Source organism: Sebastes fasciatus, chromosome 2, assembly GCF_043250625.1.
Source record: "Sebastes fasciatus isolate fSebFas1 chromosome 2, fSebFas1.pri, whole genome shotgun sequence".
NCBI lineage: Eukaryota > Metazoa > Chordata > Actinopteri > Perciformes > Sebastidae > Sebastes > Sebastes fasciatus.
In genome coordinates this window covers 17923769-17946208 of record NC_133796.1, presented here as the reverse complement: position 1 = coordinate 17946208, position 22440 = coordinate 17923769, and the positions used below count along the sequence as shown (strand labels likewise).

The 22440-nt window shown below is 37.9% G+C and overlaps 1 protein-coding gene across 1 annotated transcript in view; it reads right to left on the bottom strand.

The window, feature by feature from the left end:
* The window catches only part of ush2a (Usher syndrome 2A (autosomal recessive, mild)), a 230542-nt gene extending 224514 nt beyond the window's left edge, over positions 1 to 6028 (bottom strand). Inside the window, exons 1-4 of the mRNA XM_074625260.1 lie at positions 5512 to 6028; positions 4168 to 4929; positions 2736 to 2950; positions 2378 to 2596 (exon numbers count right to left, since the gene is read on the bottom strand). Of these exons, the coding sequence (XP_074481361.1) occupies positions 2378 to 2596; positions 2736 to 2950; positions 4168 to 4761 (1028 nt within the window). The 5' untranslated portion in view covers positions 4762 to 4929; positions 5512 to 6028. The remainder of the gene's footprint in view (positions 1 to 2377; positions 2597 to 2735; positions 2951 to 4167; positions 4930 to 5511) is intronic.
* Between the last annotated feature and the right edge of the window lie 16412 nt (positions 6029 to 22440).

Below are 22440 nucleotides of genomic sequence, written 5' to 3'. Positions count from 1 at the left end.
CTCCTTTCATCTGGCTTCTTTGATGGCAGCCATGATCGTCTCTACAACAAAAGACTGATGGCCAATGACAGCAACAGAAAGAGAGCGAGAGGGAGAGTGAGTGGAGAGATATTTTCTCCATTCAGATGCATTCAGCCATACAGGTGTCATGTTCGGAAAACCAAGAGAACAAGACTCGTCTGTCATCTGAATCCTCCGACAGACAACTTCACAAACAAAATCACAGTATGAAATTTAAAGGAGAGATTTGATCTCGGGCTGATTCTCCTTCTCAGAGTTAAATTTAACGGACAGCAGCATTTAAACTGAACATCCAGTGAGTTGACTAGAATACACATGGAACCTGTCCAAGGTTGCTCTGGGTCTTTCTTCAGACAGTCACCACTGCAAAGTAATCAGTCACGTTTACCTTTGCAGCACATTGTGAATATGTGAATGTTGACAGACCGTATCTCATGAAAGCTCAACAAAGCATAACAGCTTACTTAAAATGTTTGTTTAATCCACTGAGCAATGCCTTTCTTTGTTTGTCCACATGGAGCCAACCATTTCTCATCATATTAAAAGACAGTCTAGTAAAATGTTGTAGTTATAGTTATTTATGACAATTAACAGCTACATTATTATGTATAATAATTATTATTAGTCTTGAGGAGTACTACTGCATATGTGTAAAAAAAAAAAAAGGTTATAAAAAACTTTTTGTGTCTCAAGAGGGAGCTGTGTAATGTCTGATAAACTGCCTTAAGTGATGTCACTTGAGTCAGCGTTGGATGGAGCTGAAGACTACAAGTTTGAAAATAAAAAGACCTGTGAGTTAGAAAGAAGCGAGCTTACGAGACCTCTGTAGCCCGCTCCTCATCTCTGCTTAATGCGGCACGGGGTTACATTAGCCACTACTAGCATAACACACCCGAATCTCCGACCAAACTGTCCGTGGTCAAGTTGCATTTTGGGAACTGTAGGCGTCAGGTTTTGACAAGGAAGAACAATGCATTAAATAACAAAGATGATATTTTTGGTTCTGCTGAATACATTTTGACATTTACTTTAAATTCTAAAGTGTCCATCCAAATTTTTGCTAGCTACATACATACATCTAACAAACATTCAACCAGCAAATAGAAACCAAGACATCATGCATGTTTAGCCTATTTCTAGTCTCATGACACAAGCATCCCATGTTGTTCGAGCAATCTACTTTAAGTGTTGCTGTATTTTGTAGGAGGAGATGGGGTTGCCAACTAAAGCCAACAGATCTCTTTTTGTGTGTGCTTGTGCTTTGTGTGTGTGACGTGTGTGTGACCGCAAGCTGATCTGAGCGTGTGTAACTCTGCACCATCCCAGCGCTGCCTGCAACATACCAGCACACTCTCATCCCCTGTCTCTCACACACAACATGTCTAAGTAGGACATGACAGCCAGTTGTTGGCCAACATTTCCTGACAGTGATACTGACCTGACCAGACCTGACCTGATTGCTCCTTGTTATTAGATCAATATCACACAGGGCTTTCACGTCAATGCACTTTCAGTTTTTGAAAATCATATTAGATGTCATATCGGAACAGACATTTGACTATACATCACAGCAGCAGTGTGTTTCCAGCAGGTATTTCATCAGTAGCACATGATAATGTTGGACTACTCTGATACGGTACATCACTAACTGTGACTGTGTCATACTTATGACACTTCCCATTTCTTTCTCTTTTTTTTCTGCTACTTAGGTTCCAAGCATTTTAATATATACAGTATATCCTCATATTACCAATACCAACTTCATCTGCATCAATGCATTTCCATTTTCACCCATGAAGTTGAATTTCTACAAGAACTCTACCTTGCTGATTGAGACACAGCATGTTTCTATCCAGGCAATGTGAGCTATCAGTTTCTTTACCTCTTCCTTTACCTTCTCTAACCGAGAAAGTATCAACAAAGCTTGCTAGATGTAACATGATGTAAGCTGCAAAGCAATGATGTGTCTTTGTGACTCATCCTTTTCACAGAGATCAGAATCTATCCATCAGTTATCTTCACCATTTATCCCTGGCAAATATAGAATTTCACAACATTTTGAAGCATTTCTAGTTGTGTAGTGTTTATAATGAATCACATGCCGTGATAAGTAAAACCAGGATACTTTGAAACCATTTCATCAAAATCAGATTTTTTTTGCACAAGAAATTACATTCTAAAAAAGATGTAATGCACAGTAAACTGTATGTACTGTAAGATGACATTGGTAGTCAATTCAAAACTCAGCAGCAGCAAATGACTGCTCGTATGAAAAGAAAGCCTCATACCGTATCTGAAACTATGCAACTCACACAGATTATTCTAATTTTTCAGAAATTACAAAAAGTAAACTCACATCTCTCCAGGAGAGCTTGGTTTTATCCACAATGCCAGGGTGAGGGAACCCAACGCTCCTAGTGTCTGTGAGGGGGGAGAGACCAGACATCCATCCTGGACTGGCCGAAACAGCACACTACTGGATCCACCAGAACCCCCCTCTGAACTGGTAGCGGTTCCGGTCTCTGGCTGAGTCCCAGGACGAGTGTCGTTACTGTCTTCAGTTACACAGGTACCCCTGGTGGAATAAAGTTTAAATGTGTAAGTATTTTCTCTCAAAAGGACCTCTTTTCTGTTTTTCTATTTTTGCATGAATGGAAAGGTCAGACATCATCTAAAATACCTTAATAACATTACTATGAATTCAGTCTACCAACCTGTGTGCAGGCAGTAGCAGTGGGGCATACGGAGGTGTGGAGGATCTATAGGGACACTCCTGGACACAGAAGGCCTGATAACATGTCAGCAGTTCAGCCTGGGAGGACGGCGACTGACAGTAGCTGCTCCGCTCTGGAACCCCACATGTGGAGCGAGCCGGAGAGGTGGACACAGGTTTGAAGGCAGCAATGTTCTCCATTCGTGGAAAATTTCCCTAAGAATGAAAGGCAGTTTAACAATTAGTATCATTATATCCAATCTGGGTCTCTCGCCATTTTTACTTATTTGTGGAGGCAGCAACCTGAGATATTTGGATACAATAATGATCTACAATGCCATTTAGCAATTTGTGCTATAAAAATGAAACAGCCTCTGGGTTATAGAATAGGGTTACGATATAGCATTATATTTATATATATATATATATATATATATTATATAATATAATAGTATAGCATAACCCATTTTGCAGGCAAATCTCTTACCATTACACATACTGTATGTATACAGTACATTTAAAAGGGATAGTTTGGGTGTTTTGTAGTGGGGTTATATGAGGTACTTATCCATAGTCAGTGTATTACAACTACAGTAGATGACGGACGGCACACCCCCTCTTTGGAGAAACAGACAGGATTACCAGCATGGGAGCAAAGCAATGTACTGCTGTGGATGGGGCGAACAGCAAAATATATTTTAGCTACCTAAAAGAAAGGCCCACCTAAAAAAAATATATATATATATCAGTTTAAGTGTACGCTATACTTAGAATATTTTCCGATGGGGAACTGGCTAAATAAGTTTCGCTTTTAGTTCAGTTCCCTGTCGGAAAGGGCTGTCTGACGGCAAGATAAAGCAGTGAAAATATTCTAAATATAGCGTACACTTAAACTGATATTGATTTTTTTAGATGAGCCTTTCTTTTAGGTGGTCAAAATAAATTTTGCCGCCAGCCCTGTCCACAGCATTGTATTGCTTTGCTCCTGTGCCAGTACTCATGTCTGTTTCTCCAAACTGGGGTGTGCAAACCGTGATGTACTTTAGGTAAAATAAAGTAAAAGTAACTCATACAACACCACTTCAAAACACCCGAACTATGCCTTTAAAATGTATTAGGACATGTGTTTTGAATAAAAACATCAATAAATTGACGATGGTTGAATTCCATTTATCAATTTCAGGTCCTGGTATTGTGCAAACTGGCTCACTGTCACGCTTGTGACTTACTGGGACACTTGAATAGAACATAGCTATCGTTAATGTCATTAGTCACACCTGTGTTTTCCTACTGTGACAGGTCAAAATGTCTACTGTGAAAAAGGCCTATTTGATAGTCATTCAATACTTCATATGCAGTACATTATCTGTTAACAATTACTATTCCAGTTTTCGGATCACAAATTACAATTGGCTCTTGAAAGCCATTCTTACCTGTGATGAAGTAGGTTTTGGACACAGGCTGAAGAGGAGGAGAGTTAACCAGAGGAAGATATGATGCCACCTCATCCCTTTCATCATGTTTTCCCCTCTTTCAGTGATGTTTTTCAGGTGAAATGGACAAAGAGAAACAGGCCATATCTTCCTTTTCCCCATCCTTTGCTTGATTTCACCTTCTGTTTCTGCTGTTGACAGAATCACAGACACATCCGTCTTGCTCTTGTCTTTTCCTTCCACAAATTTCCCCCCACTTTTTCGGTCTTTTCTAACTTCCTTGTTACATTTGTTCCTTAAGTAACACTGCTCCTCTCTCCTTCCTCTCTCCATCCTCTCTCTGCTCCATGTTTGTCTCTTCCTTTTCGCAGTCTCTGCCTTCGCTCCTCCCTCGTCGTCTCTCCGTTCCATCCGTCTCCGGCCTTTGACCCCACGAGATTGTAGAATCGGGTTCTCCGAGGGGTCCGGCACGGTCCCGGGTTCTACAATCTCAGACGGGGGTTCTGCAACATTCCCCGGGGCTGAGGGATGTTCAAGAACCTGGATTTCTTTCGGATGCCTTCCAGCACCGCTTGAATAAGTGATGACTGTCATGGTTTCATGGTTCCAGGGTTACAGGGACATTTTTTTTTTACAGGCCAGTGCCCCAAGGGTGACGCTATACGAAGCTTAGCTCTCTGTTACACTGTCTCATACCCACACACACACACACACACACAAACCACAACCAAAGCCTTCACATGATAGGTAGGATTTCACAATCTAGAGAGGGAAAAGAGAAGGAAAGAGAGACCAAAATCCAACATGAGACAAATCTGAGGAAAGTGAAATGCCATGCAGGCTATTCCCTTTAGCCAAAGCCTACACTATCATGTACAGCTTGATGGAGGCACAGCTCAACTGATACTGCTACATTGCTTTCCCCCCTTTTCTTCATTTTCCATTGAATTAAACATGCCCTTTTTTTCCTGCTGGCATCTTGGCCTCCAGGTTTTTTATCCAACTGAACGGGTTTTCACATAAGTTTGTTGGAAATTGAGGCTTAGGCCAAAGCTCTCTTCATTACAATACTTATCGCATTTTGGACACACACAAAAAGAGGCCAGCAGTGCAGTCATGTCTAGTGTTGAATTACTGGGACCCCACTACAATGTGGAATATAGGAAAGCTCACACTAGACTAGAGTATCTAATAACAGGTGATATATGCAGTACAAATGTGTAAATCTATGCAGATATTGTGACAAGCTAATATCTGGTGGAGTCCCAGCACACATAGCTCTATCCCCATCACAAGTGCAGCGTCAACAAACAACCTGTTGCTCCGACAAAACAAGCTAACTACCTGTATTCCTCCACACACCTGTCGCAGCTCCAGTAGAAAAAGTAGTCCTCTCCAAACATGACTTGTTGTCCGTCGTTCCAGCCCCACACTTCCGACAGAAAAGCTGAATGACAGACAGACAAGTAGAGCTGAACTTGACAAAGCTCCTGTTATTTCTCTCTCTCTCTCTCTCTGTCTCTCTGTCTCGTACCTCTCTCATTCACAACATGCAGCACGCGGTGCTATAAGGAGATTACTGCGAGCTGCCATCTGGTCCAGCAGCGCGTCAAGGCGGCGGCAGGATATTAGATATTAGTGCGCAAAGTAAAGTAACGTTGAGAGAGCCAAGTAACGCGAAACTTGAGAGCCCTGGGGGGAAAGAACAAATAGTGCCACATATCCGTTTTGCATTTACAGAAAGATTGTCAGTGACAGCGATGGTTAATATGCGGTTTGAGAAAGCCTAATTACCCCCCTGGCTGCCTGGTAGTAATATGTTTACCCCCCTCCGCCTCCTCCTACGTGGGATGCGTCTGGGTTTCTGACAAGTGGCTCTCAGAGCAGAGAGGAAGGAACGCTACTGCCGTCGCTAGGCAACGGTGACCATAGAGAGGGTGGGTAGGAAATAATTTAATGGACTATACTGTTATGTGTTAAATAATTATTTTTAATAAAATACTATTATCACCATTAAAGGTTGTTCTAGGACAGGGGTCAGCAACCTTTACTATCAAAATAGTCATTTTAGGCACAACAAAAAAAAATCTGTCTGGAGCTGCAAAACATTTGAGCATTGTGATGAAGGTACAGTTTATAGTCTAAGTATATAGTATATAAGTCTAATGCAGTGAGGGCCAAAGTGCAATTGTACGAAGGAGTATTAGGGCCACATTGAGGGAAAAAACATCTGAGATTTTGAGAATGAAGTCATAATATTAAGAGTATAAAGTCATAATATTATGAGAATAAAGTCGTAATATTATGAGAATAAAGTCATAACTTTACGAAAACAAAGTCATAATATTACGAGAAATAAAGTCATAACTTTATGAGAAAAAAGTCGGAATATTACGAGAATAAAGTCATAACTTTACGAGAAAAAAAGTCGTAATATTACGAGAATAAAGTCATAACTTTATGAGAAAAAAGTCGGAATATTACGAGAATAAAGTCATAACTTTACGAGAAAAAAAGTCGTAATATTACGAGAATAAAGTCATAACTTTATGAGAAAAAAAGTCAGAATCAGAATGCTTAAAGACATATTAAAGCGGGGTAGGCAGTATATTTTTAGCATCATGGGGCAAAAATTCCATAATAACCTTTCAGCATATTGTAATTCAAGTGGTCTGAGAGAAAACTAGACTTCTGCACCTCTTCATGTCTCTGTTTTCAGGCTTTAAAAAAATCTAACCCGTGACAGGAGACTTTTGCCAATCACAGGTCATTTCAGAGAGAGAGCGTTCCTATTGGTTGTGCTGCTAATTTAACTTTCTAATTTTACAGCTAAACAGTACACTACAAGATGTTTCTGAAAACATTTGAGGAGAAATAGGCATTACAGTAACAGAATATTGATTCATATTTGACCGTTTTATAAAAATAACTTTTTTTAATCATGTTTGCTCTATTTCTCCCCACTGCAGCTTCAAGTGAGACTGTTAAATGTATTTAAATGTATAGGCTATGTTTTAATCAAAACTCCAAATAGGATATTGCATATATAGGCTACATGGCTTCACTTTATTCAACTTATACCAATTCCTTTGACCTAGTTAACTCTTTTTTTCTCTTTTATTATCTGCAATAATAACTTAAGCAAGAGAGACATTGAGAAAGAAGAATCCTCTTTACCCCACAAAAACAGACAAACAACCTCTGACCTCAAGATATATGCTAATCCCATGCAGTTTTGGACAAGTCATAGTCAAGTCAGCACACTGACACACTGACAGCTGTTGCTGCCTGTTGGGCTTGAGTTTGTCATGTTATGATTTGAGCATATTTTTTATGCTAAATGCAGTACCTGTGAGGGTTTCTGGACAATATTTGTCATTGTTTTGTGTTGTTAATTGATTTCCAGTAATACATATATACACATATTTGCATTAAGCAAGCATATTTGCCCACTCCCATGTTGATAAGAATATTAAATACTTGACAAATCTCCCTTTAAGGTACATTTCGAACAGATAAAAAATGTTTGATTAATTTGCGATTAATCATGATTAACTATGGACAATCAAGCGATTAATCGTGATGAGATATTTTAATTGAATCACAGCACTAATAAAACGACAAGCATAGTTAGATGTATTAATCAAAAGCATGATCAATAAAACATTTACAATTACAATTACAATTAGACATGCCCTCAATAACTTCTGTAAAATTACCACAAGTCAACAAAATATAAATGTTCAGAAGGAGGATGGGGCAGCAGATCTGAAATCAGTCAATTCAAGCTAATTTCTTAGGAATATTTAAAAGGAGGCCCTTTAATTTGCAAGGATGCCAGAATGAGAGGCAAAGGAGCCGGCAAGGTGTCTTTCCCTGTCAGCAATTTAACGGCAGTCACCAGGGGTTCCCTGCTATGTGTGCTATTAATTGGGCCTTCGTAACAATTAAACACAAATGACTAATTACATTACGTGTCTGTGATGAAGCCCTGTATGCAAAAGGGACCAAACAATGTATTGTATAGCTGCTGTGAATGCCCTATGATACAGGATTGATAACAAATAAGTATTTATGTGTGCATTTGCCTGTGTGTGTGAACATTAGTTGACTAAAAAAGGAGTTGTAAAATGTTACAATGAAGATTTAAACAATCAAATTCAATAACAGAAAAAATGTATTTATATAAACTGTTCTATCTCTCCATTCTAATAAACAGTAACTAGACTATGAAGTTGATTGGAGTTGTTTCTTCTCTTTTCTCATTTTCCTTTTTTTTGCTTCTTCAAATCTGTACTTGCACCATTAGCTGAATAATAAAAGTGAGGGTGTATGATACTGATCGTGTGACCATGACAACAAGAGAAAACTGTCACCATCAAATCTTATACATATTGTATATTTGACAGATCTTTCTTTGTTTTACTTCAGGTGTATAAAATAACCAATTCTCTGGAACCTATAAGCCAGTTACATGCATTAATCCTTTAGTTTCATAAAGCTTACCATCCACTAGCAAAATATAAACAATCCCATCAACACACACAAACACAGGCAGAAGCACTATAGCTCAAGTATACAGTAGTTTATACTTCCACTGTGTGTTTAAGCGCTCTGCATTTCAATTGTGTAAACATTTCCACCAAAAAAAGACCCTCTCTTATATTTTTCCCTGCCGACAAGTTTTTACGTTATCATACTAATCGCGTTTGAACAGCTGCAATTTGCTTTGGTTGAACAAAGGCATTCTAACTAGGTTTTAATTAAGTGTTCCTAATGACCTTAAGGAGATTAGAGGTTCGCCTTCTAATCAATACCAGGCAGAGAGGAGCAAAGGGAGGGGAGAGGAGGAGAGGGGAGGTGGCTAGGGGCTAGGATAGAGGTAGGGAGGAAAGGGGTGGAGATGGAAAAAAAATGGAGAAAGCTAAAGAGGGAAGGAGAACAGAGGAAGTGGAAAGTGGAGGAAGAAAACCATGAACTTGACCAGAAATATTTGCAGAAAGGAAATGCTCAAGGTCATGACCTTATCTACATATAAATTTGAAAAATAATAAATTGAGTCATGATGGCAGATTTGTGTGTTTCTTCAGTGGCCAGATATGTTTTCAATGCTTAAAGGAATAACTTTCTATTGACAGAGAGGGGCAACCTTTGCATCCTTACACACCATTCACATAGCATGATCATTCCTCTCTTTTTGCATCCCTCGCCCTATTCTCCTTGTTTTGCTTCTTTCTTTTCCTCTGAGAGGGTGAAAATGACATCACACCGCTGTGTCAGATGAGGCTGTGATCATCAAGAGCTTTGTTAGCCAAGAAGAGCTTCTCTTATCCTCTCCTCATAAGACATTTGCATAGATTTGCACAGAGTGTGTCCACATGACGGAGACTCTAGTCATACATTGATTGTACTAATTTATTCAGCCAGGCGCATTCAATTCCAGAGATTGAAGTGCTATCACACAAACGGGATTAAAACCGGATGACGATCGCACAATTAATATTGTCTCATTTTCTAAATTACTTATGTATGACTTATATTTGGCTAAATTGTGTTTGCTGGTCTAATAACATTAAGGGTAATATGGTAAATGTGGGCTGTAAATGTATCGTCTCTCTGAGTCTCCGGAGCAGCATGAATATGTATGGAGACATCCTTGGCCCCGCTGCTGATTAGGAAAAGTGGAATAAATTGATGGTCGGGCTTTGTGTTTTTTAGCAAAATACAATATTAGGTTTCCCGTATGGAAATGTAACACACAGACACACACGTATTTTAGGCCTGATTCATTCAAGAGCAATTTTATCTCCTGAATAATAGCATATTTGGCTGGCATTGATTTCACATTATTTTCAGTCTGTGTGCACATATCTTAGCATGTTTACCTATGTGCATGAGTGTATAGGTTTAAAGTGTATTTTGGAGTTTTTGTGTAAATACACAAAAGTTTTGTTTCCATTTAGTGTTTCTCACCAAAACGCATTGCGTGAACCCTTGAGGTCTAAGAAACCTCAATACATGCTGGCACATGTACATCCTGGTTGGTGTGCACCACCATAGACTGTATATAAGAAGTGGACGTAGTCACTGTGACGTCACCCAGTGGTTTGTGGACTGCCGTTTCAAAGCCTTGAGTTTGGCATTTTGGCTGTCGCCATCTTGGTGTTTTGCAACCCGAAGTGACACGAGAGGGTGGTGCTACAACCTAATGCTGAATAATACATTTTTAGGCAACCAAAAATGTTACAATTAACTTTCATGAACTGAAAACACACTGTGCAAAGTTTTAAGACGAAAACACAAACAACTTCTAGACCGGACAATGTTCTGGTAGCGACCTGTCAATCACAAGGTAGCCACGCCCTAAAGCATTCCCTGTTTATGGTCTATCTGACTCTAAATGGGACCATCATTTTTACTAAATGAACATCATGCTGTGTTGAAGAAGACTTGAAACAAGCAATTGAGACCATAAACTCATGTTTACAATGTTTACTGAGGTAATAAAGTCAAGTGAGAAGTAGGGTCGTTTTCTCATAGACTTCTATACAATCAGACTTATTTTTGCAACCAGAGGAGTCGCCCCCTGCTGGCCGTTAGAAATAATGCAAGTTTAAGGCACTTCCTCATTGGCTTCACTTTTCAGACCCCGGAGGATGCCCACTGTGCACGATACAAACAAAATGGGACACAAAAGATTTCTCCATAGCGCTACTAGTGGTCAAAACCTGCACAGCAACATCAACATTCTCCACATATGAGAATAAACACTGCACTTTGGTGCACGAAAATATACTACTAAAAGGGAGGAGATGTGGGAAAAAAGCATGAAGAGAAGCTGTACCATACAAAACGTATGTATTTTTGTTGTCACTGTCCTGTATGGGCCATGATACTAATCAAGAGACGAACACCATGACTGAAAGCTGAAGCACTACTGGCATAAAAAAATGTCAGTAACTTCCCCCCTGTCATTTTTTTCACAAGACATTATAAGAGGGGATGAAACTACAATAGGCAACATTTTTCACAAATGTCTTTGTAATTTAATTTACAGTAGCTTGCATCAAATATGCATATACATCAAATCTCAGAAACAACATGCTTAGTTGGCAACTATGCCAGTCTGACTGAAAAGGATACTCTGCTGTGCTGGTGTAAGGTTTATTTAGGCTATCTCTTCCATTTGCCTCTGCCACTTGCGTCATCCTGCTGTCTATATACTCTATTTCGGTCACTTCTGTCCTCCACTCATACACCTCTCTCCCACACATCCCACTCTCCACAGGCACCACTCATTCTTTCCTTCATTCACTCTATTCCCTTCCCTTCTCGTCCCCTCCCCATGCCCTCAATCCCTCTCACCGTCCTCCATCACTGCTCTTCTCTAAATGTCCTCTTCTTTCTTGTCCTTGTTTTATGCAGCATTTTCTATAAATAGATATATGTATTAATCCACGTTCATCATTTATCCTCCTTGGCTCTAAATGAAATGCACCAGAAACTAGATATAAAAACAATTTGGCTTTTCCTAGGCTTTTCAGATTTTATACCCTTAAGTCACAGGGTCCATATTGTGTGTGTGTGTGTGTGTGTGTGTGTGCGCGCGTGCACGTTCTGCCCCCTATTGGGGTTGAGGCCAGTGACACCCTCAGGGCTGTGCTGTCCAATCCCCTCCATGCTGCGTTTCTATAGGATTGAATTAACCTCCTGCCTCTCTTGACAATGCACACACACATAATCATCCAGTCTCACAAACACACTTTGTCTATATGCCAATCACCTTTCCCCTGTCAAGGCTATATTATTAGCTTGGGGCACTTCTGCAACTATTATCACTTAGATTCACCCGTGGGAATCAACCCTACTGAATGCACAGAATTTGTTTATCTATTTTCTTAAAAAGTGTCACAGTATAATTGAACATAACTGACTGCATAGGCACAACAATACAGAAGGTCTAGCATGGGAGGACATATTAAAAGTTTTGCTGGCTGTAAAACTTTAGGCATTACAGTAACAGAATATTGATTCATATTTGATCAGCGCTGCCTAGTTTGACCATTTGATCGGAGTTCATGAGTGATTGACAGCTGCCTCTGTTGAATGAACAGCCAATAGGAACGCTCTCTCTCTGAAATGACCTGTGATTGGCCAAAGTCTCCCGTCATGGGCTAGATCTTTTAAAGCCTGAAAACAGAGCCATGAGGAGGTGCAGAAGTCTAGTTATCTCTCAGAGCACTTAAATTACAATATGCTGAAATGTTATTATGGAATTTGTGCCCAATGATGCCTAAAACATACTGCCTACTGCAGCTTTAAGGTCAGGCAACTGAAAGACTTGTTTAAAAAATAACTTAATCCCAGGCGAAAAGCAATATTTCACTGCCCTATCTGGTTGAAAGTTTGGTGGTTATAAATGTGCTCTGCTGCACCAGTAACCACACCCAACAGTGATGTCACAGTGTCCTGAATCACCCCAGAGCACAATTCTACATCGCTGCAGCAAGTTACACAGTTAAACACTAAAGGTCAGCAAAATTAAGATTCTTAGAAGGTGTAAAGTTGCCATTTAAGGTTCTGGAAAGGCCGTGGATATAGACAGGAAAAATAAATAAATAGATACAAATAAATAAAGTTTACACTGATGGTTGGTCTGTAACGGACACCAACTGTCTGTCTTAAGTCAGACAGGCTACACACCCACTCACTGCCGACACCTTCACTTTCCGGCTTGTTAAATAAAAGGAACACCGCTTCCTGCATTAGCACTGAAGGTTGGCATTGGACTTACATTGTGCACTGAAGAGCTGAGTCTGAGCAGTAAGAATCTGAGGCAAATGTTAGTTTAAATATTTTAAAACAGAAGAGATATTTTTTAATTTAAATTTTTTGTTAAAACATTTTCTTAATGCTTACCACGAGGTAATCCAGGGACACTGAAACACAACATTCAAATAATACTTCTATTTAGACTACATAAGCTGATGTGCAATGGGATCGTGTGATTGTGCCAGTGTCAGTATAACAATTTGATGTTATACTATTATATTTCACTGTTATACCAGTACTAATCCATTTTGTTAGGCTATTATTGTAATACACGTGTTTAAATAAAAATGTATTCTGTACTCTGAATTTAAAATGAAGTAATATTTATAGTAACACTTTTTTCAGAACTTAATTTAAGACCATTGTCTTGTGTGTTGACACACTGTAAACAGAGATGAGTTATTGAGATGGTTTGTGCTTTAATACTGACACGTGTGTTATTAATGCACATATCGGACCTGGTATGCTCTAATTGGTTTTCTGAGGAAAAGTGGCCGCTGCATATCAAACCTTCCAGCTATCTATTGGCCACTAGTGGGTGATTTTAAGTGCCACTAATTCACTGGCCAGTGACACATCAGACTATTTATTAAAGTACACTAACTTAATGAATGGCCCATAGAATGGAGAGTTAAAACATTTACTGTCCTAAGAGAGAGATAGAGAGCAATAGACACAGAAAGAGGACGGGAAGGGGGGAAGAGAGAGAGGGAACGAGAGAGGAGAGAGTGAGAATGAATGGCCCATCGTATAGAGTTAAGACGTTAAAAGTGCAAATAGACAGCTGACCCTCTTATAGCTTGCACATGCGGCTCAGACACGCGCAGCCACCTAAGCCACTTTACACCCCACCAGATAGAGGGATGGGGGACAGAAGAGAGGGGAAAGGATGGAGAATTGGATGACACGAGAGGACGGGATGTTGGAGAAATGGAAAGAGGCGAGAGATGGAAGTGAGGCAGGTGATTTATAGTTATAGTGAATACAATTTTAAAAAAAGGGGAATGACAAAAAAAAGAATGAAGGAAAGATCAAAGAATGAATTAGAAACGTGTGAGAGAAGTAGAGAACATAGAAGAAGTAAATCACTGAAGGTTTGCACAAACGAGGGGCCGTAAATTACAAGCAGAGTGGTCTGTTAGTTAACATGTAAGCTAAGTAGGCCATATGCGATTTGATGGAGAGAGGGTCATTGGAGAGCACAGGACAAGGAGAGAAGAAAGAAATGTAAAGGAGAGACAAAGGAAAACAAGGAGAGTGACGTGGGAGAGAGGAAAGTTACTCTTCATTTCCTCTTGTGTAATTTCTCAATCAATTCCTCTGTCATGCTTTCTAATTTCTTCCTCTTTTTGGATATTGTTTGTTGCCTTAATAGAAACAAAGTAGAAGACGGAAATATGGAAAAATACCAGCAGGGGATTTATTATGAAAGTCATTAGAGGGATTTGGACTTATTGTCTTAACTGTGTTTTATTTATAAATTATATTTTCTGTACTTCTTTCTTTCTGTCATGTTTATCCAGTATACTATATATTTATTGTGTATTTTTCTCCATCTGTGCCCATATTTGTGCACTAGTTTGTTTGTCACTGTTACTCTCCTTATCTGTGTTTGTGTGTGTGTGTGTGTGTGTGTGTGTGTGTGTGTGTGTGTGTGTGTGTGTGTGTGTGTGTGTGTGTGTGTGTGTATGTGTGTGTGTGTGTGTCAGGGGAGCTAGATGCTGTGAAAGGCCATTACCACCATGAGTCCATGTCACTAGGCCTGTGAAACCCAAGGGAACCCTACCACTGATACAAAGGGATACCGGGGAAAACACACACACACACACACACACAGAAATTTAGACACATACAAATAGTGCTCACATACGGCCACATGTGGACCGCACAAGATTGTAAATTTATAAATCACACATGCCAAAATGAACACACAACCACCCACCCACATAAATATATATACACGTATATACACACAAGGGGGGGTTAAATAGCCCCAAAACAGGCCATTGAAACGCCATCAGTGTGAAGCTGCCACACATTAGCACTTTACAGGTCACGGCGCCTAAAACAGATATGGTCACCCTTGGAGACTGACCCTGTTTGGCACCATATTAGGAGGAGAAAAATCACATAAAGACTTTCTCCCAAACCCAATAAGAAGCGCTCTGAAATGAAATCAGACTCCAGTATGAGGTCTGAATGAAGTAGCCCGTTCGGGGAACTGTGTTACGGTATGTTATACATAAAATATGAAAAAAATCACAGATTTATGAATAAAACTGCAAGATGTTCGCCCAGGACTAAAAAGGAGCTGCATTGCCTTTTGTTAAAAAACAACAACAACGCTGCAAGTATTGCATTGTATACCCCGCTGCTAACAGGCCATAATCCTTGCTCTAGTTTTCTTCATAGCTCCGATATCGTCAAACCTTTAACAATGGATGTGACAAAGGCTACTCTTTGCCAGCTGTGAGTAGTATAAGACTGGTTCCTTTGCGCGTGCATGTGAAATGCGCGTGCACGTGAGCGTGCGCGTGCGTGTGGATACAGGTGAACCCTTGGTGACCCTGGTGTCCTTTTTGTAACCCTAGGGCTTATGTTAATTATTGGTAGTTGTCCAAAGGTGTCTGCTGTAGTTGTTATCAGTTGCTCCACAACAAAAAAAAGAAGACCCCATCCTGTGGATCCTGCTTCAGTGAACAAAACACAGTTGTATCCCAATATGTGTGTTTATTACAGTATCATTAACAGTTCTAACAAACCCTGGTCCCTGTGACCAAAATGTTTTTGCCTTTTTGATGTTGCCACAGAAGACCCATACTGTTGATCCTGATTCAGATAAAAAAAAAAGTCGGTTGTATCCAAGATGTTATCAGTTGCTCAGTAAACAAAAGAAGACCCCCTCCTGTGGATACTGCTTCAGTGAACAAAACACAGTTGTATCCCTATATGTGAACTCCGTTGTATCCAAGAGGTGTCTTTTTTATTACAGTATCATTAAAAGTTCAAACAAAGCCTAGTGTGCTGTGGTCAAAATGTTTATGGCTTTTGATGCTGTGGTGGTTGGTACTGTTTGCAGGCTATAGCAGCATGGATCCTGTAACCATATGTTTGTTTGTGAGAGGGTGTATGGATTAGCGTTGTTCGTAGTCGATATTAACATGTATCCAGGACAAATGGTGTGAGAAGGGAAGTATGTCATCTCCTTCATGTCATCTCCTAAAATTCTTTATGAGATGTATCTGTGAGAGGGGGTGGGGTATGGGGTGGTATTGTTTGTAATAGATATCAGCATGTATCCAGGGACAAATGGGGTGGATGTGAGCGGGATGGGGGTCATCTCTTGTATGTCATCTCCTAAAATTCTTTAGGAGATGTATCTGTGCTGTAATGATTTGTTAACATTTTAAATTGGTAGATGTGTGTTAGTACACCACTAATTTTGCTTGTAGTCATCTCCCAAAAAAAAAAAAGCGGTGCAATGTCGGTAGAGTTACAATATAGTGGGTTTTTAAAAAAAAAAAAAAAAAAAAAATGTATGTAGTGTGAATGGGGCAACCTCAAGGCCTGTCAACCATGCGTATTCATGAGATGTCACTAGCTCCATCTTTTACCTACACTTTGTGTATATAGTCAGCATTCAGCTGAGGTCGTGTTTACCAAACTTCACAACTTTTGAAGAGGACGCTTTTCCTAACGCCACTCTTGCATTTTGCACATTAGGTACAGTGTTCTTTTCTTTGGATGCTTCATTTTTGGCGTCTGTGAACATAGAGCTGATGTGACTTGCCAAAAAGCCCCAGTTTTGTCTCATCTGTCCAAAAGACATTCTCCAAGAAGCTTTGTGGCTTGTCAATATGCATTTTGGCATATTCCAGTCTCACTTTTTTATGATTTGGTGTCCTCCGGGGTTGTCTGCCATTAAGTCCACTTTGGCTCAAACAGGAGAAAATGGCTCATGGACTACTACTAAAACACTATGAATACTATAGAACTAACTAGCATTGTTAGAAAAAGAATTATTAATGGGACAAATTTCTTGGGTATTTTAGCGTGCGATCAACTGCCTAAACACATCAGGCTGCTTGGAGATGGTCTTATAGCTTTTACCTTTAACATGCTTGTCTATAATTTTCTTTCTAATCTCCTGAGACAACTCTCTCCTTAGCTTTCTGTGGTCCATGTTCAGTGTGGTACACACCATGATACCAATGTTTAATGTGTCCCTATGGTCAAATTATTTTCAATCTTTTCTAGGGGTACCATCATTTTGTCCAGGCCAGCTTCATTAGTTTTTTTTTTTTAAATGATTCTGAACCAAAATTCAAAAACATTAGCTGATTTTCATTAGTTCATTTTCAATACATTTTTATTTATTATTACTTTTTTGTCAGTTTCAAGTTATTTCAGTGACCATTGTTTTTTTTTTATTCTTTCTTTAACGGAAGGGTACCAACAATTTTGACTATGTGTGTAGATACACACAAACACACACACACACACACACACACACATACAGTATATACATATGTCTATATCCACACCCGCTTACATATAGATATCCACTTAGACACAGCCAATGTTTAATGTGCCCCTATGGTCAAATTATTTTCAATCTTTTCTAGGGGTACCATCATTTTGTCCAGGCCAGCTTCATTAGTTTGTTTTTTTAAATGATTCTGAACCAAAATTCAAAAACATTAGCTGATTTTCATTAGTTCATTTTCAATAAATTTTTATTATTACTTTTTGTCAGTTTCAAGTTATTTCAGTGACCATTTTTTTTTTTTTATTCTTTCTTTTAACGGAAGGGTACCAACAATTTTGACTATGTGTGTAGATACACACACACACACATATAGTATATACATATGTCTATATCCACACCCGCTTACATATAGATATCCACTTATACACATTCGCTTACACAGTTATCTATTCTATTTTACAGATAAAAAAAAAAAAAAGGACATATTTACATCCCTTTAGTTGACCTTTTTGTCGACATTACTTATTAATTAATTTTGTTTAACTCCAATCCTCACCCTGACTCAAAGCAGCCCACCCATGATCAAAAATGATATTCTGTTCTTTTATTTCTATTAACATCCCTCTCAAGAACCCACTGATGTTTCAAAAACATTTTGAAATGTTCAGTGTTTAACTGTTGTCTTTTTATAGCTTTAAATATAAATGCTTTCCCCATCGTAATGATGATGTTGTTCAGGTCTTTTCCTTTTTTTTTTTTCATCACCCCTTAAATCACCAAACATTATAGATAAAGGACAACTATAGAAATTTGATTTTGTAGACTGAGATCCACTTTTTTCAACGTTAATCCAAAATAATGCAACTTCCTTACAATACCAAAAATAAATGAATGTCTGACTCCTCTTCCTCCTCACACAATCTACATATGTCACCTTGTTGGATGCCCCATTTTAATTTTTTTAGCATTCTCTTAGTAGGCAAGAATTTGTAGATTAGTTTTAGTTGTAAAATTCTAATGGAGACATCAAAAGAAGTTGTGTAAATACATGCATATACTTTCCTCCATGGGATACATTTGTCTAACAAATATCCCCATTTTTGACTGGATAGCTACTGGTGTAGCAGAAATGTGTTTAAGTTGCATGTATAACTGATATATTTTCTTGTTTATTTTTGTCTTATTCATCCATGTTGTGTCCTTAATGTAGGGGTAACATGCCACTTGTTTTGTACATAATAATAGCTTCCTTTTCCAGATCTGAGGTATAGCTGCACAGAGTTGATTAAATGTAAAAAGGTCACAAACATTACCGTATACTATTTTAAATTCATCATAAGTCTTGATTTCGCCCCCACTATTCAAGAGGTCATTTATAAATAATATTCCTTTTTTCAAACATTGATTCAATAAAGATACGGTGATCATTAATCAAAATATTTCTATTATACCACAACACTTGGCTCTGGATTTCATAACTTCACACTGGTTGATGATATTGGTATTGAAACCAACTGACTATGGCCTCGTCCAAAAAGCCGAATAAGTATGGAAATGACTTTCTCTTTAATATAGTGAACTGAAAAGCAGTTAACTGGAGGTAAGGATAGAGTTCTTTGTGGAACAGAGGATGAGCAGACCTCAATCATTTTGCTGAAAACCACTGCAGATTTAAGATACATTTTGGTATAAGGGATGCTTTTAGTGCAAAGTTGAGTGCCTTAAGGTTTAACAATTTAAGTCCACAGTGTTTGTAATCATTATACAGATAAGCTCTTTTAATTTTGTCAGGCTTCCAACCCCATATGAAATTGAACACATTTTGCTCATATTTTTTAAACAGCTCCTCTCCTGGGGTAGGTAATGACATGAGGATATAGATAAACTGAGGAATCACTAAGGAATTTATCACGGTTATTTTTTTTCCATATAAAGTTAAGTTAGTCATTCCCCAAACTTTTTAATTTTCTGTCTAATGTATGTAGCTTTCTATCAAAGTTTTCCTTCGTGATACGGTCCATGTCTTTAGGGATATGTATACCAATGACATCTATTGGGCCATCTGACCATTTTAGTGGGCAGATTACTATAGATATTAAAATTTGTACCTTTCAGAGATCCAATTCACAGCACAGTACATTTATCATAGTTAGGTTTTAGTCAGGAAATTACTGAGAAGTTATTCAACTCTTTAACTAATGCAGTAAAGGATGCAACATTTGGTTGATTTTGAAAGTTTACATCGTCCGCATACATTGATATTTTTGATTCCAAACTATTTATTCTCAAACCTTCTATGTTGTTATTCATTCTTACTTTTTGTGCTAAGATTTCTATAGCTATAATAAATAGATACGCAGACAGTGGACATCCTTCTTTCAATCTTCTATATTGCTTAATTGTTTCAGAAAAAAAACATTGTTTATTATTTTACACTTTGGATTACTATACATTACTTTTTATCCAACTAATTAAAGAGTCTCCAAAGTTAAAATATTCTAAACATTTATAAATAAAATCCAAACGTACTTTATCGAAAGCTTTCTCAAAGGCAGCAAAAAAAAAAAAAAAAATGAAAGCAGAGGTTTTTGTTGAGTCATAATATTCAATTATTTCAATTATTTGTCTAATACTGTCACTGATAGATCGACACTGTAAGAAGCCACACTGATCTGGATGAATAATATTGGGCAGTACTAGTTTTAATCTGTTTGCAAGACATTTGGCTAATATTTTAGCATCGTTACATTGTAGTGTGATTGGCCTCCAATTCTTTAGAGTAGTGGGATCTTTATACCTTCCACCTGAATCTTGTTTCAATAATAGTGAGATTAAACCTTCCTGTTGAGTTTCTGTAAGTTGTTTTTTGCTATATGACCAGTTGAAGGTGTTCAGCAAAGGTGTTTTAACAGACTCATAGAAGGTTTGATAAAAGTTTACAGGTATACCATCGGCTCCTGGACTTTTTACCTTTTTCAAAGGAGTTAATAGCTGGATGTAATTCCATCCAGCGTAATAAGTCCCTCACAAGATTTTTTTCTTTCTCTGTTAACTTTACGGTATTATCGTCTTGAGAATTGGGGCTAGTATTTTGAGGCAATAAATCCTCTGGTGGGCTCTGTAAGGAGTACAATTTTGAAAAATAATTATGTTGTACCAGCAAAATTTCCCTTGGTTTTTTCAATGATTTTATTTCCTACTATAAGCTTCAAAACATTTTTCTTTACAGTGTTTTTATACTGCAGATTTAAAAAATATTTGGTTGATCTCTAATAAACAATGTTTTTTTTCTGAAACAATTAAGCAATATAGAAGATTGAAAGAAGGATGTCCACTGTCTGCGTATCTATTTATTATAGCTATAGAAATCTTAGCACAAAAAGTAAGAATGAATAACAACATAGAAGGTTTGAGAATAAATAGTTTGGAATCAAAAATATCAATGTATGCGGACGATGTAAACTTTCAAAATCAACCAAATGTTGCATCCTTTACTGCATTAGTTAAAGAGTTGAATAACTTCTCAGTAATTTCCTGACTAAAACCTAACTATGATAAATGTACTGTGCTGCGAATTGGATCTCTGAAAGGTACAAATTTTAATATCTATAGTAATCTGCCCACTAAAATGGTCAGATGGCCCAATAGATGTCATTGGTATACATATCCCTAAAGACATGGACCTTATCACGAAGGAAAACTTTGATAGAAAGCTACATACATTAGACAGAAAATTAAAAAGTTTGGGGAATGACTAACTTAACTTTATATGGAAAAAAAATAACCGTGATAAATTCCTTAGTGATTCCTCAGTTTATCTATATCCTCATGTCATTACCTACCCCAGGAGAGGAGCTGTTTAAAAAATATGAGCAAAATGTGTTCAATTTCATATGGGGTTGGAAGCCTGACAAAATTAAAAGAGCTTATCTGTATAATGATTACAAACACTGTGGACTTAAATTGTTAAACCTTAAGGCACTCAACTTTGCACTAAAAGCATCCCTTATACCAAAATGTATCTTAAATCTGCAGTGGTTTTCAGCAAAATGATTGAGGTCTGCTCATCCTCTGTTCCACAAAGAACTCTATCCTTACCTCCAGTTAACTGCTTTTCAGTTCACTATATTAAAGAGAAAGTCATTTCCATACTTATTCGGCTTTTTGGACGAGGCCATAGTCAGTTGGTTTCAATACCAATATCATCAACCAGTGTGAAGTTATGAAATCCAGAGCCAAGTGTTGTGGTATAATAGAAATATTTTGATTAATGATCACCGTATCTTTATTGAATCAATGTTTGAAAAAAGGAATATTATTTATAAATGACCTCTTGAATAGTGGGGGCGAAATCAAGACTTATGATGAATTTAAAATAGTATACGGTAATGTTTGTGACCTTTTTACATTTAATCAACTCTGTGCAGCTATACCTCAGATCTGGAAAAGGAAGCTATTATTATGTACAAAACAAGTGGCATGTTACCCCTACATTAAGGACACAACATGGATGAATAAGACAAAAATAAACAAGAAAATATATCAGTTATACATGCAACTTAAACACATTTCTGCTACACCAGTAGCTATCCAGTCAAAAATGGGGATATTTGTTAGACAAATGTATCCCATGGAGGAAAGTATATGCATGTATTTACACAACTTCTTTTGATGTCTCCATTAGAATTTTACAACTAAAACTAATCTACAAATTCTTGCCTACTAAGAGAATGCTAAAAAAATTAAAATGGGGCATCCAACAAGGTGACATATGTAGATTGTGTGAGGAGGAAGAGGAGTCAGACATTCATTTATTTTTGGTATTGTAAGGAAGTTGCATTATTTTGGATTAACGTTGAAAAAAGTGGATCTCAGTCTACAAAATCAAATTTCTATAGTTGTCCTTTATCTATAATGTTTGGTGATTTAAGGGGTGATGAAAAAAAAAAAAG